The sequence below is a fragment of the Rhineura floridana genome, chromosome 3 (assembly GCF_030035675.1).
Source record: "Rhineura floridana isolate rRhiFlo1 chromosome 3, rRhiFlo1.hap2, whole genome shotgun sequence".
NCBI classification, from domain to species: domain Eukaryota; kingdom Metazoa; phylum Chordata; class Lepidosauria; order Squamata; family Rhineuridae; genus Rhineura; species Rhineura floridana.
In genome coordinates, this window is record NC_084482.1 from 188,941,701 (window position 1) to 188,957,197 (window position 15,497).

General features: G+C 45.0%; 1 protein-coding gene across 3 annotated transcripts in view; it reads right to left on the minus strand.

The window, feature by feature from the left end:
- The window catches only part of LOC133380806 (laminin subunit beta-4-like), an 85,439-nt gene extending 75,817 nt beyond the window's left edge, over window positions 1–9,622 (minus strand). For all 3 annotated transcript variants that reach the window (XR_009761550.1, XM_061618849.1, XM_061618851.1), the window contains exon 1: window positions 9,010–9,622. Coding sequence is in view for 2 of the 3 variants with exons in the window: in XM_061618849.1 (XP_061474833.1) it covers window positions 9,010–9,137 (128 nt within the window). In the remaining variant the exon portion in view is untranslated. The remainder of the gene's footprint in view (window positions 1–9,009) is intronic.
- Window positions 9,623–15,497: the final 5,875 nt, after the last annotated feature.

The following is a 15,497-nucleotide window of genomic DNA, read 5'->3' on the forward strand; positions in this document are numbered from 1 at the left end:
GAAGTGGAACTGATTGTTAAACCACGTTGGGAATTGTAGCTCCATGAGGGAAATAGGGGTCTCCTAACAACTCTCAGCACCCTTGTCAAACTACAGTTCCCAGGATTCTTTAGGAGAAGCCATGACTGTTTAAAGTGGAATAATAGTGGAATAAATGTATGGTGTGAATGTAGCTGTAGTCTGACTATTTCTGTGGCCATAGTATCCCGGAAGAGGGTTTGCTCTCTCACTGCTCTTCCCGAGAGGTCTGTCGAGGGAAACTTGCAGGTATCAGGGGAGATCAGAATTGTGCCCATTGCTCACTTTCTGCAACAGTCTGTTCAGAGTAGGGATAAAGGGGACATTAGATTCAGTTCACATTTAAAGATGAACCTACCTAATTTGCACTTTCCAAAACAAAAACACAGTCAGCCTTGAAATCTACATTTTCCAAATTTTGCAGTGCAGTCAAGGAATGTGTAAAAAATGCATATACTGGGACAATATGTGCATAAAATGCATATATTAGTGAAAATGACATATAAAATGCATTATCCTAAGAGAAATTGCTTGGTAAAATTAGGTAAATTTGCATGCAAATGTGTATATTAGGAGACATTCATACAAACTGATGTGGAAATGTGAAGAACTGAACTTAAGCCTGGAAAAATGAGAGAAACCAAAACTGACAGATTTGGCACCCCTAGTTCATAGAGAAGCTCATTGTCCCCCTACCGACATACTAAGCAAGATCAACTCGCCTGTCCTCTGACTGGGACAAGAGGTCATGGCCTAGTGGCCAAGGGAGCCTCTAGTGAAAAGAAAATTAAGCACACAGCCCCTGTCTGGTCTGAAATGGGAAGCTGTGGGGACAAAAGAGCTGGCCAGGCACATGCCCTACTGAGCCACAACCTGTTCCCATGGAGCCTGGCAGCAGCCAGGCAGGAATGCACTTGTTGTGTCTTGCACCAGGCTTTCTCATAAAAGCACCAAGAATAGCTTATCCTCTCCCCCATTCTAAGCAACTTTCCCTGCCCAGCCTGCCTTCAGCTTTGACGGGATGCTTCCCTTTCACAGAGGGGGCAGGGTGGGAAACAGTCAGTGCCTTCCCCTTATGGTCTTCATCAATGGCTTCTCCAGGCAGACAGCCGAGCTATTCCTGGAGCTGCTGGACTTCTATACTCTCCTTTGGCTCTGGGCTGCCAGGATGAATCCCTCTGCTCTGCACAGAGATGGGGAATATAAGCCTGGAATGGGAGTAAGCCACACAGAGCCAGAGACCAAAGCCTCTCCTCCTAGCTACGTATCCTGAAGACAAAACAGGGGTTTGGCTACGAAGGGCAATCAGCGAGAGAAGGACAGGCCAGCGTGGGCTATGTCTTTCCATCATGATATGGCACACCTGGGGATCAGTTTGCTATGGTACATCAACACAACAAGCAGAAATTAAAAATATGAACCTTTTTTATCTACAGCAGCAAGATGCTCAATTATTCCCTGTAAAAACACCTGAACTCTGAAAAAAAAATGTGGCAAGACAACCATACCTAACAAAGGGGTTTCAATTCCTTGTAATCTGTAATTGCCCATAGTTCACCTGCATAGATTTGCTCCTCCCTGTTTCTTTAAAGATCCCTGGGCTTCACTGACACACTCCCTGAGCAACTCAATCATTCATGAGTGTATTAAAAATAATAATTATTAGGGGTACACTGTTAGACATTTGGTGCATGCATAACTGAGGTAACCTGATTACTATTAAAATAGTATTTTTACATTTCTCCCCCAAACAGGCGACTGAGAGTGTATCCCCAAAGGATTAAGTTACTCTCACACTAGCTACAAAACTGAAAGTTTATACCAGAGAAGTGTGAAGGGAGGAGGGGCATTTATATAACTCTCCAACAAAATAGACTCAAAGAATATGGTTAACACATTTCCAGGCTGCCAAGAAAATTGAACTTTGACACAAATGTAGCACAAGATTTACTTCAATTGCTACAAAAGTCTGAAAGGGAGACATTTATAAGAAAGTCCATAAAAACAGAGGGGCAAGGAATGTACCCACAAAAAATAAAAGTACGTCCAGGCCACCTGGAAAGCTGAAATGTGGTACACATATAACCCAAGTCACACAGACCACTCAGAAAAACTGACAGAATTGGAAGAATTTGGTAACGTGCCCCTGAGCATATGGTGAGTGGTGGCAACACCTGCAATCAGCCCAAATAACAGAACCAAGACATGTGCTGTGCTGATCTTGTTTTAGCAGGGAGGAAGCAACTATATTAAGACAGTTGATATAGTTCAGATGGTCACTTTGAATATGTCTGATTTCCTTTGCAATTTTAGTGACATTGCCTATAGTAAATCATTTTCTCTTGCTTCTGTTTCTGTGAATATGTGAAGTACAGCAACTTTGCAACACTAAAAAAAGCTCCAAAAACAATTGTGGAATAATGGCACAGACTCTTCTGCAGAATAGTCTCTAATGAACATGAGGAGTGTCTCATTTTCCACAAGATAAAACAGTGGGAGGTGAAATATATTCTAGCAAAATTCTAGGTATGCTGTATGTTTTTAATTGACCATGCCCACCTTTCCTTAAGTGGAGTAGTTTACGCATACCAGGCTGAAAACATGCATCTTGGGCAGGCCAAGTTTGTTTTTTCCAGCAGCTAGAGTCATTGCTTAAGTAGCAACATATTATAATCAGTCTGATTTTACATCAAACTGCAGTTGCAGATTCAACTGTTAATGCACCCAAAATAGAAATTTTGACACACAAAAAGCTGTTTTCACCATCATATGACATTGACCAATAAAAAGGCTTTGAAATTAATAAAAATAAATTTGACACAGATTTCTAGGATGAATAATGAGAGAAATATAATTTTCTAGGTTAGATTCTCTGTGGAAACAGTAGTAACACAGGAAAGAAGCAAAGTAAGAAGAACACCAACAAACATACAAAAATGTAATTCTCCATCTTTGGAGATGGCAGGTGTTGTCACCACTCCCCATATGCTCAGAGGCACGTTACCAAATTCTTCCAAGCTACACAGAAAGTGGATTGGACTATGAAAGACCAACCCAAATTGTGTTTGCATTTTTACAAATTTGTAGGGTAGTACAATATCTCAGAGAGGTCAGGTCTCCTGCTCCCCTTGTACATTCACTATAGCTGCCCAATTTCCCTGCTTTTTAAAGTTTGATAGAAGTATCTCTTGGCTATAGGTATGTTCTTAAACCACAAGGTGTTTTTTTTTTAACCTATTAGTGAATATAGAACTCTGTCCATGTGATTGGCACTCCTGAAATATCAGGGATCCTGCTTGTTGTACACAAAGGGGCTCGTTACAGACCTTCTTATTAATGTGTGTTCAGGCATACATGACCAGGGCTGGCACCAGGGGGAGGCCAGGTTGGGCCCTGGTCAAGGGCCCCTGCAGCCCAGAGGAGCCCCTGAGGGGCCTCTCCTTAGGGTAGGAGGGTAACCAATCTTCAAAAAGGGATCCAGAGGGGATCCCGGAAATTACAGGCCAGTTAGCTTAACTTCTGTCCCTGGAAAACTGGTAGAAAGTATTATTAAAGCTAGATTAACTAAGCACATAGAAGAACAAGCCTTGCTGAAGCAGAGCCAGCATGGCTTCTGCAAGGGAAAGTCCTGTCTCAGTAACCTATTAGAATTCTTTGAGAGTGTCAACAAGCATATAGATAGAGGTGATCCAGTGGACATAGTGTACTTAGACTTTCAAAAAGCGTTTGACAAGGTACCTCACCAAAGGCTTCTGAGGAAGCTTAGCAGTCATGGAATAAGAGGAGAGGTCCTCTTGTGGATAAGGAATTGGTTAAGAAGCAGAAAGCAGAGAGTAGGAATAAACGGACAGTTCTCCCAATGGAGGGCTGTAGAAAGTGGAGTCCCTCAAGGATCGGTATTGGGACCTGTACTTTTCAACTTGTTCATTAATGACCTAGAATTAGGAGTGAGCAGTGAGGTGGCCAAGTTTGCTGACGACACTAAATTGTTCAGGGTTGTTAAAACAAAAAGGGATTGCGAAGAGCTCCAAAAAGACCTCTCCAAACTGAGTGAATGGGCGGAAAAATGGCAAATGCAATTCAATATAAACAAGTGTAAAATTATGCATATTGGAGCAAAAAATATTAATTTCACATATACGCTCATGGGGTCTGAACTGGCGGTGACCGACCAGGAGAGAGACCTCGGGGTTGTAGTGGACAGCACGATGAAAATGTCGACCCAGTGTGCGGCAGCTGTGAAAAAGGCAAATTCCATGCTAGCGATAATTAGGAAAGGTATTGAAAATAAAACAGCCGATATCATAATGCCGTTGTATAAATCTATGGTGCGGCCGCATTTGGAATACTGTGCACAGTTCTGGTCGCCTCATCTCAAAAAGGGTATTATAGAGTTGGAAAAGGTTCAGAAGAGGGCAACCAGAATGATCAAGGGGATGGAGCGACTCCCTTATGAGGAAAGGTTGCAGCATTTGGGGCTTTTTAGTTTAGAGAAAAGGCGGGTCAGAGGAGACATGATAGAAGTGTATAAAATTATGCATGGCATTGAGAAAGTGGATAGAGAAAAGTTCTTCTCCCTCTCTCATAATACTAGAACTTGTGGACATTCAAAGAAGCTGAATGTTGGAAGATTCAGGACAGACAAAAGGAAGGACTTCTTTACTCAGCGCATAGTTAAACTATGGAATTTGCTCCCACAAGATGCAGTAATGGCCACCAGCTTGGATGGCTTTAAAAGAAGATTAGACAAATTCATGGAGGACAGGGCTATCAATGGCTACTAGCCATGATGGCTGTGCTCTGCCACCCTAGTCAGAGGCAGCATGCTTCTGAAAACCAGTTGCTGGAAGCCTCAGGAGGGGAGAGTGTTCTTGCACTCGGGTCCTGCTTGCGGGCTTCCCCCAGGCACCTGGTTGGCCACTGTGAGAACAGGATGCTGGACTAGATGGGCCACTGGCCTGATCCAGCAGGCTCTTCTTATGTTCTTAGGAGGGTAGCATCCCCATTCTGCGATCCGCAACAGCATTGGTCCCCAACCCTGCCACAGATTGCAGAGAGGGAGCTTCTAGGAACCTCTCCCCCAATATAGTCAGTGTGGGCTTCAATAAGCCCACATGTATGCCCCACCTATCTTTCCCATCCCTGTGAATGACATGTGCGTTGTGCACACGTTTCTATAATCAACCGAGATGGTAGCAGAAGCTTCCCTAAGGGGCTGACGCCCCTTCCACCATCTTGGTTGATGCAGGCATGCACGTACAGCACACATATCATTTACAGGGACAACAGAGGTAGGTGGGACATGCAGGTGGATTTATTAGCCCTGTGCCACCTGTATGGAGGCGTTGGATTATGGTGCCAGCCCTGTACATGACCCCACTCCACTAGAGTACTCTACACTCCTCTATGTGGCAGGCTATCAGAGTCCTCTAAGAACTTAAGAGCCCTTATGCTGGATCATGGCAAATGCCCATCTTGTCCAGCATCCTTTCCTCACAGTGACCAACCAAATGCCTATTGGAAGCCTCCAAGTCGGACCTAGTTGAAGCTACCTCTACTTGAAGCACTGTCCGGTTCAAGTTCAGTTTAAAGATAAAGGGCCATAAGAAAGAGACAGACAGACAGAGAGAGAGAGAGAGAGAGAGAGAGAGAGAGAGAGAGAGAGAGAGAGAGAGATGCTCATGAAAAATTAGTGCCTGGACAGGAGACTTCCCCTCTATAGTGAGAAGTATTGTATTTCTATTCAAATTAAAGTAATTAATTGTACATTTGCATCTACATAATAAATCAGCAAATGCACATTTACACAAATCTGTCACTATCTCTCAGCCTAACCTACCACACAGGATTGTTGTGAGATTAAAATAGTGGGAGTGGAGAAGCCACATATGCCACCTTGACCTCTTTGGCAACAAAAATTCTCACACACTTAACAAAAAATAATTAAAAGCTTCTTTCAAATGTCACTGTTAAGGATTTTATCATCACTTACCTTGCCACCCCACCCCTTCTTGATTTCAGATTCTTTACCCATTCTTGGACACACAGTTCAAAGATCATTCTTAGGACTTGGCTTCTTAAAAGGGATGCCTCCCCATCTACTGTGACTTGAGATCCACCAGAGAGGGCCTGTTGTTTATACCATCACCAAATGAGACTCAGGCTGTCTGAACTAATAACAGAGCCTTCTTGGTGGCAGCTCAGTGGCTGTGAAACACTCTTCCCTCAGAGGTTAATTTTGCATAGCATTTTCTATAAAAGCAGTCATTACTCAAAGTATGATTTGATTTGATAGTTCGTACAACACATTTAATTTTTGTAGTCTTTGTTTTTACAGTTATTGTTTTGTTTGTCCACAGTCCGCACAGCTCTCACAGATGAAGAAAACAGGGAGACAGGGGGACAGCTATTTGCCAAGGGCACAACAGAAAGTCCACGGCAGAGATGTGTCTTGAACTCAGGCTGTTAAAGACTGTGGCTGCAGACTTGCTAGCTGCTTCAAAAGCATTTAAACCGTTTTCTCTGGCTTAGGTTTAAAACACATTTTAAAAGTGTTTGCCCATGGCTGGACACATCTCCCTTTCCCACAGCTGATCTGAGAGCTTTTAGGACTGCCCACAAAGTGTTGAGCCAATCACTGTCTGACCAACCTACAACAAAGCATTTTCATTGGATACACCGTGGAGTGGCTACGGTATGATCCACCAAACAGTTTTGATTTCTGTGTGAAGCTGATTTCATAGAGAAATGCACTGGAGTTGCATTTCCCAGGTTTTGGAGTAAAAAAGAGCAGAGGCTGACTAATGTCATGTGTCTCCACCTTCAGAAAATAGAGCTAGAGCTTAAAGCCAGCACAACTGCAAGTGTGTCTCTACCCTCTCAGCTGAGGGCAGGGGTGAATCAGACAAATGAGTTCATAGAAAAAAGACATCAAAAGCAGAAGAGCTGAGGATCAATATCCTACCATAACCTACTGCTCAAATGGTCAAATATGGGTAATAGACCCAGTGAATTCACACAGTCACAGTCAAGAAGCCCACTCCTAAGCAAGGGGTTGTGTATATCTGCACTAAAAAAAAAATCTGGGCCAGGAAAAATACAATTCACTGACTTCCATAAATTATATAATCATATTTGCCCAATTGCTTTAACTCCACTCTGAATGCAACTAATGCAAACAGCAGGATTTTTTAAATTAAAATTTATATATCGCTTGATTGTAAAAAAAAAAAACCTCTATGTAAAAGACATTAAAATTATCAATAAAACAGTAAAAAACAAGTAATTAATTTTTTAAAAAAACAAATTAAAAACAGCAACAGACATACCGTTTTTGGAGGCTGTTTTTTTTTTTTTAAATCCTGTGATTTGAGACTGTCCTTGTGGCAATGGCCTTGTGGAGGATGTGCCACATTATTTATTTTATTGCCCTATCTTCTCTGTGATCTGAAGTAAACTTTTAGGCCCATTTATTGAAGGGAAAGCCAACTGGTCTGAATTGCAAAGAATTACCTTTCTGCTGGCTTCTTGTAATGGGATGGCTCTGTTAGCAGCAGCAAGATTAGCTTTGGCAGCTTCTAAAGCTCAAGCCAACTGTTTAATTTCTCATAATGCTATTGTGAACAATACACTTTCTGTAATTATTGATAGCTATTGTTTTCTCATTTTCTGTTGTGACCTGTGGTTAAAACAATAAAGGCTGACAGACTTATTGGCCTCTACATGCTTATTTTGCATAATTTATTCTGTGGAGTCTCAGACAGGGGAAAAACTATGTAGAGTATTGACATCCCAACCTTGGAAAACTGGAAATCTTGCTTAGTACCCCTCTTCACCTCTCTGAAATGTGAGCATCACTGCACCCTTGCAAGCCTAATTCTATTGCCTTGAGGGCTAGAAACCTGCTGCTTTAAAAAAATAATAGCTGAAAGCTGAGATCAAGTTTCTCAACTGCATGCCAAGTACCAGCATGCAGCTCTGCCAACTTCAACCAGCTACGCTGACCCCTCTCTACCCCTCAGTTCCCAGGAATTCCCACCAATTCTTTATGATACCAACAAGGTGGTGTTGTGCTAAATATCTCTTTCCAAATGGAAAAGAGATATAAAAATTTTTGCATTAAAAGTGTGTATGTGTTGGGTGTGTGTGTGTCTGTCTTTTCTCTTGGCAGCCTGTCCTGAGATTTAATCCTCATGCTGGTTGCTAAATTCCAGGATCTGAACTTTAATGGGAACAGTTCCAACCATTATTCACAAATGCAGCTCTCGTTAGGTTTCTTTTGCTTAATTAAACTGTATTTATACATCCAGTTCCAAGTGCACTATGTGACATACAGATAGAATACCATTACCCTTCCCCCTCACAACAACCCAATGAGGTAGGTTAGTGCCTGGCCGAAGTTCAGCCAGCAAGCCTCAGGTCTGAATGGGATTTCAATTCAGGTCCAAACTGCTCTGAGTCCAATACTCTTAACAGTTATAGTCTCGTCCCACAGTGGCTTTTAGCAGTTAAGTATTGGTCGGCATTTATTTAAACAGCCTGGTATATGACAACTATCCTTACTCTAATTAGCTCTTAAGGCAGAGTTCAGTGAGAAGCACCAACTGATGCTCTCTCCCCCCGGGGGGGGATTTGTATGCTTATTTGTAGATATAGGACATTGTACAGGGTGAGCCAACAAAAAAAACACCCACCTTCTCCCATTCAGCATGCCAAGATAACAGAATAGAACCATCCCAATTACAGCAAGGGGGCCAGGGTGGTGGTCCCTTTGCCCATGTTAAGAAGCAGATGGTTTGCAGATGAGGTCCTTTTGCATTCAGTCAGCAGCCACCATCCAAACCCTACCTTTTTTTAAAAAAAAGATGCCCTCTTTGCCCAATACTAGATGGCTGTCTGTTGGGCTTGGCTTGGAGTGCAAAGGGAAGCCCAACTTGCTTGGCAATTGCCAGGCCCAGGGAATTGAGGGAGAGGGAGGGGCCCAACTCCTACCTGTAAATATGTCCCCGTTGCTGTTCTAGGCCTTGTGCACTGCACACCTGGAAGAGTGCTGCACTCCTGGCCAATCTGGGCACATGTGCAGCCTGTTCATGCAGCCTGTGCACAAGCTGCCCATGCATTCTCTCTCTCTCTCTCTCAAGAGCTCTGCTTTGCAAAGGGCTGCTTTTCCTGGAGAAAGCTCTCTTCTCCCAGTCCCAGCAGCTCCTCCTCCCTTCATGCAGTGCCAGGCTATGGGAGGAAGGGAGGGAGGGATCAGCCCTGCTTTTACAGCTCAGCCAAGGTACGGCAACAGGCCAGGTAGAGACGCTCCCCGTTCCCCTCCCAACTAGGGAGCGGCGTAATGCCACACAGAAGAATAAGGTGACCTAAGCAAGCAAGGCCAGACCAGGCTGCTGTAGTCACTGCTGGAGAGAACTCTGTTGAGAGCAGGTGTGCTGGTGTTGGAGCTCAGCTGAGTTCCATTGGTGGGCCTCCCAGCAGATATGCACCCGAGCATCCCAAAAAAGAGGGATTGCTTAACATTCCCGTGAGTATGAACAGCCCAGCAGATGGGACCTCACAAGTTATGTTCCAGTCCTGGTTGCAGGCTTTCTGCAGGCATTTGGTTGGCCACTGTGAGAAAAGGATGCTGGACTAGATGAGCTGCTGGTCTGATCCAGCAGGGATGTTCTTATGAACTTGGGTTGCTAATACAGCTTTCCCTGGCAATGACAGGGAATAACTACTCCTATGAAAGTTCTGTTATGTATAAAACCACGCTGCTCTAAAGTAAAAGAGTGTCTAGTTCCCATGAAGACTCAGTTCAGCAGTTTTTTCTAGAAACATTTCTGGCTTTTGACCTGGAAGTCCACCCCTCCAACTGAGGACAGGCAAATTTGTCAAATTTGGTTTCTCTCCGTTTCTAATTTTTTAACATTTTAAATTCAGTTCTCTATATTTCCACATCAGTTTGCAAACTTTTAAAAAACAAATAATAATCATTGAATTTCTCCTAACATACACGCTTGTATGCAGTCAATATACATATTTTTGCAAATAAAGTTCCCCTAATTTAATGCACAGAACTACAATTGTCAGAGTGGTTTAACAGTCAATCCCTCTTCCCAGGAAAAACTGAAAATTGTAGTTCTTAGAGGGGAATAGGGGTCTCCTCTCAGCACCCTTCACAAACTACAGCTCCCAGGACTCATTTGGAGAAGCCATCACTATTTAAAGTGATATGATATTGCTTCAAATGTACAATTTAGATGGGGCCTTACATAGAAAAGCATCCTTTAACTCAGTGCTCCCGGTGCCATCATTAATCAGTTTAGACAGTGATCTGTAGTGCTAAAGCGCTATCCAAAATAAATATTAACCTAATTATTATTTAAGAGAAATAATATTTATAGCATTTTACTTTCTTAAAAAATCAGTTTTTATCCTCCCTGCATAGCACACATAGCTCTGTGTAGTTCAACACCTTGTCTCCACTCTTCTCCCTCACCAGCATCTGCTGCCTGAAGCAGTCGCCTCACTCTGCCTCATGGCAGGGCCAGCCCTGTACATAAAACATCTAAAATGTGTCCAATCTGGCAAACCAGCTTCACATAATTTTAAAAGGCGAAAACTGAACTTAATTAAAAGTGTTTTCTCCAAAGTTTTCCTCAGCAACCATTCTAAAAACCCATGTCTTTACTATATCCACAGTAAAATACGTACCGTACATGCCCTCCTCAGCCTCAGTATGTGTTTCTCCTCACATAGGAATGTGATGCAATTCTGAGCTATTCATTTTCTGCAGCCTTTAGAAAAAAAACTTCCATATATAGTGAAATTGAGACTTACTGTTAAAAAAATAACTTGCAAAGTAGTAGCTCTGTTAGTCTGTTGTAGCAAAAACAACACCTTATCGACCAACGGATTTGTGGCATAAGGTTTCATGGACTAGCACCCACTCCACTTATATCTGATGAAACCTTTTGCGGCAACAAAACTGTTGGTCGTTAAGGCGCCACAAGACTCTTGTTACTCAAAAAACAGCATGCTTACTTCAGTGATCCATCATGACAGTTCTTTTGAGAGCCACCACAAGCATTTTCTCTCCATACAAATTACAGCAAAATGTACATATATATATTTTAAATTCCTGCTACTCCCTCCACACAAACTCGAGCAAATATGACCTCAAGCCTGTTCACAGGTAGGAAATGCAGGGATGCTGCAAGTTGGGTGGATCTGCTCTCAGAGAGCCCCCTTGAGGAATGGTATGGAACTGCATCTGCCTTGTAACCTATTTAAACAGCAACGGTCGATCTTGAAAATGGTGTCTGTACTTCATCAATAACATAAAATATATCTAAATTCTGCAGCTGGAAAATACAAATTCTGTTATCAGAAAACCAGGAGCATAGGTCTGCTGTAGGTGTAGTTGTAGTTAGCAATCCTAATCTGCTTCGTTTGCAAAAGTTATTGTGCCTCAAAGATCCCAATTGCAAATGACTCATTTTTATTTTTCTAAAGAAAAGCAGGAGGAAGGAGAAAGAAAAATATATGGAGGGAAGGGGATGGGTGACATCTCCAAATTGACAACTAATCTATTTTAAAAAATGAGGATGATGTAAGCAAAGCACGTCCTTGAGCAGCAAACCTGTAGATAGTACATAAGGTGCTTCTGGAAGGTCGCTATTTTCAGGTGGGATTTAATCATATATTGAAAAATTAAAGTTGACTTAGACCTTTTGCACAACAAACCTGGTTTCCCCAAAATCAAACTTTTCACAATAAGAAAAATGATGGGAAAATACATTATAAAGTGTGATATAACATTTGCCTGATCCGACATTCCCACAAACAAATCAGAATGAATGCTCAATAAATAGCCTAACCTTCCTGCCAACTTTGGGCAAAACAAATCAGGACAAATGCTCAATAAACAGGTAATCTGGAAGCAACTATAGAATATTCAAACTCTTGACCACAGAGCTCTGTTTGTGGCCTGGCCTCAGCCATCACACATTTTCATCTGGCTCCTTCAGCTGAAACAATTAGAAGTTCAGAGCTGTTGCTCCTGGCCATCCAGATGGGTCAGCTGCTTCCTCCTGTGCCGGTTCCTACCAGTCCACAAGCTGTGTGTGTGACTGTGTGGGTTGCTGTGCAGTTTGCATGGCTGTAGTTCCCCTTCAGGAAACACTAAGGTATGCCAAAGAGAAACGTAATGACCTTTCCTTGAGGTAATTCCCTGTGCTCTACACTCCGGAACGTATAAAGTAAACAGATACAAAAGAGGCCAAGGCTCCTGAACCTTTTGCAGCTAGGAAGAAGGCAGAATTTTGGCAGATGTAGTGCGTTGTGTGCTGCAAGAGAGTGAGAAAAGCAGCAGTTGCCAAAACTCCCACTTTAAAATGTTCAGAAAGGTCTGTCCTCCTTTAATGTTTGACCACCCTAGAAGCTTGGGAAGTTGCCGTCTTTTGCCTCTAAGAAGCCTGCTGTCATTCTGATTCCTTTCTTCGCTCTCCATTTTGTGTGCCATATGTGATGTCTGCATATCAGGTTCCTTTCTTAAGAGTCCTGATTAAGCGGCTGCATTCATCCCTCCCACTGTGACAGCCCCCACAGACTATACCAGGCAGATGCTGAAGCTGTAATGAACCATTGTCTGTAAAAATTCGAAACTCTGTAAGATCCAGCATCCTTGAACTTCTGGGTAACATCATGGAAACATGGTCTCATTGTTCATATGCAAATGTTCTACATGAAACTAGCCAAGTAACAACAGCGCCCTCCTGAAGGCTGAGATTCCCCCACTGGAAAAAAAACATCAAAGGCTCCTAATATGAAGCTTCGCATTAAACGAGATTATATCCAGCTAATCAAAATATTTGCTTTTTGAAAAAGTTAAAGTTGGATGGGTTATCCATGTAACTATTTGGTGAAAGGCATCCCACAGGAATCTGTGATGCTGCTTACAGTATTGTTGTCTGTAGATAAAAAAATTCCAAAATGGAAATGGACTGCCTTCAAGTCAATCCTAACTTATGGCGACCCTATGAATAGGGATTTCATGGTAAGCAGTATTCAGAGGGGGTTTACCATCGCTTCCCTCTGAGGCTAGTCCTCCTCAGCTCACTAGGGCCTGCTCAGCTCGCCACAGCTGCACAAGCCAGCCCCTTCCTTGGCCGCAACTACCAGCTGGGGGGCAACTGGGCTCCTTGGGACTATGCAGCTTGCCCACGGCTGCACAGGTGGCAGGGCATGTAACCCCTGAGCCACTCCCTGTGGGGGTGATCTTTAGCTGGCCCTTGACACCCAGGAGACACGAGCGGGGATTTGAACTCACAGACTTTGGACTCCCAGCCAGGCTCTCCTCCCCACTGTGCTATACCAGCTCATAGATTTCATTTCCATATATCTGTAAGTTGCTTCTGGATTTCCTTTGGTTGTGCAAAGCAATTAATGCATTTAATAAAATGAAATTAATGCATTTAATAAAACTAACTTACATGGATATAACTGTCAGCTCTACACTGCGTCAGCAGTGCCGGTGGGGGGCTGGAAATTCCTGGGTGGTTGGCAGGGAAGCAAAGTCCTTAGCCGGCAGTCTGGTCATAAATCTGCCAGGTCTAGGAGGAGGGGAGCTGATAAGGGCCAGGCTTGTCCGAAGCATACTTGCCGAGTCAGGAGTCCAGAAGTGAGGTCAGTAGAGGTCCGGGATCAAGTGCCAAGGGGTCAGTCCGAAAGAGGGTGCCAGGAAACTAGGAACACACAAGCCACGCCTGACGTTGCAGTCAGCAACAAGCTGCAGCCAAGGTGTGCCTTATAAAGAGCAAGGTTGACAGCAGGTGTGAGTCCTCAGCGTTTGGGCCTTAAGGGGACAGGCCTGCCTCTCTTCTGCCTGACCTTCTGCTGTCTACGTTCTGCAGGTGAGGGGGGAGTATCCTGTTCACTGTCTGTGTCTGGCTGCAGGGCCTCTGCTGTATCTGGGGTGCTCTGCAGTTGAGGGGGAGAAGGAGCTGGATTCTCAGGAGTCTCTTCCGTGTCTCCTTCTGGGTCTGCTGCTCCTGGGTCTGCTGCTGTTACTCCCGAGTCGTCCTCATTGGAGGAGTCCTCTGAGGGGGCCATGACACTATCCCCCGCCCCACGACCAACCCTCCGCCTTCCGCCAGGGCCCGGCTTATCCAGGTAGCGCTGGTGGAAGCACCGGACCAGACGAGGGGCATGCACCTGCGCCACATCTTCCCACGAACGTTCCTCAGGGCGGTACCCCTGCCAGTCTATGAGGTACTGGAGGCGGCCACGATGCCTCCGGGAGTCCAGGATCTGCGCCACTTCGAATTCCTCTTCCCCGTTGACTTGTATCGGCGGTGGGGGCCGTGGTTTACTACCCAAGGGGTGAGGCGGGAGAGCGGGAGTCAGCAGTGATCTATGGAAGACAGGGTGAATGCGGAAAGAGGCAGGGATTTGGAGCCGGAACGCCACCGGGTGAATCTGCTGGGTGATCCGGAAGGGACCTACGTTCTGAGCCTCCAGCTTGTGAGACGGCCGTTGCGAATGCAGGAATTTGGTCGAGAGCCATACCCGGTCCCCTACCTTCAGCGGCTGGCCTGGTTGGTGGTGGCGATCAGCAAAGCGCTTATACGCGTCCTTGGCCTGCTCCAGCTGCTCCTTCAGGACTGCCTGCAGGGCCTGCAACTCCTGCAGCATGACATCCGCAGCGGGGACCGGCGACGGGGGTTGTACTGAGGGGAAGAATCAGGGGTGGTAGCCGTAGGAGGCAAAGAACGGGGTCTGGCGCGTGGAGGCATGCACGGAGTTATTATATGCGAACTCCACCAGCGGTAACAGATCCACCCAATTGTCCTGTTGGAAGCAGGTGTAACACCGCAGGTATTGTTCGACGGTGGCGTTGGTACGTTCTGTTTGTCCATCTGATTAAGGGTGGTGGGCGGAGGACAAGTGGATCTGGACGTGCAGGGCCCGAAACAGGGCCTGCCAGAACCGGGCGGTGAACTGGGCTCCTCGGTCAGAGATCAGGTGGTCGGGGAGGCCGTGCAAACGGAAAACCTGGGTCAAAAACAGTTGCGCAGTTTCTGGGGGAGAGGGTAGTCCGGCACAGGGGAGGAAATGGGCCATCTTGGTGAACAGGTCGACGACTACGAGGATGGTGGTCATTCCCCGGGAGGCTGGTAAGTCCGTGATAAAATCCAGGGAGACCGAGCGCCAGGGCCCTGGGGGGGTAGGCAGTGGGAGCAGGAGCCCCGGGGGCTTGCCGGGGTGGCTCTTGGCTCGCTGGCAGGTATCACAGGCCGCTACATAGTCCTTGACGTCCACTTGGACCCGGGGCCACCAGAAATCCCGTAGGACCAGGTGGAGGGTTTTATATGTTCCAAAATGCCCTGCAGGCTGGCTGTCATGGCAGAGGTGGAGCACCTCTCCCCGCAGAGCTCCCGGGGGAACGTACAACCGGTTCCGGTGGTACAAGAGGCCCTGATGCAAGGAAA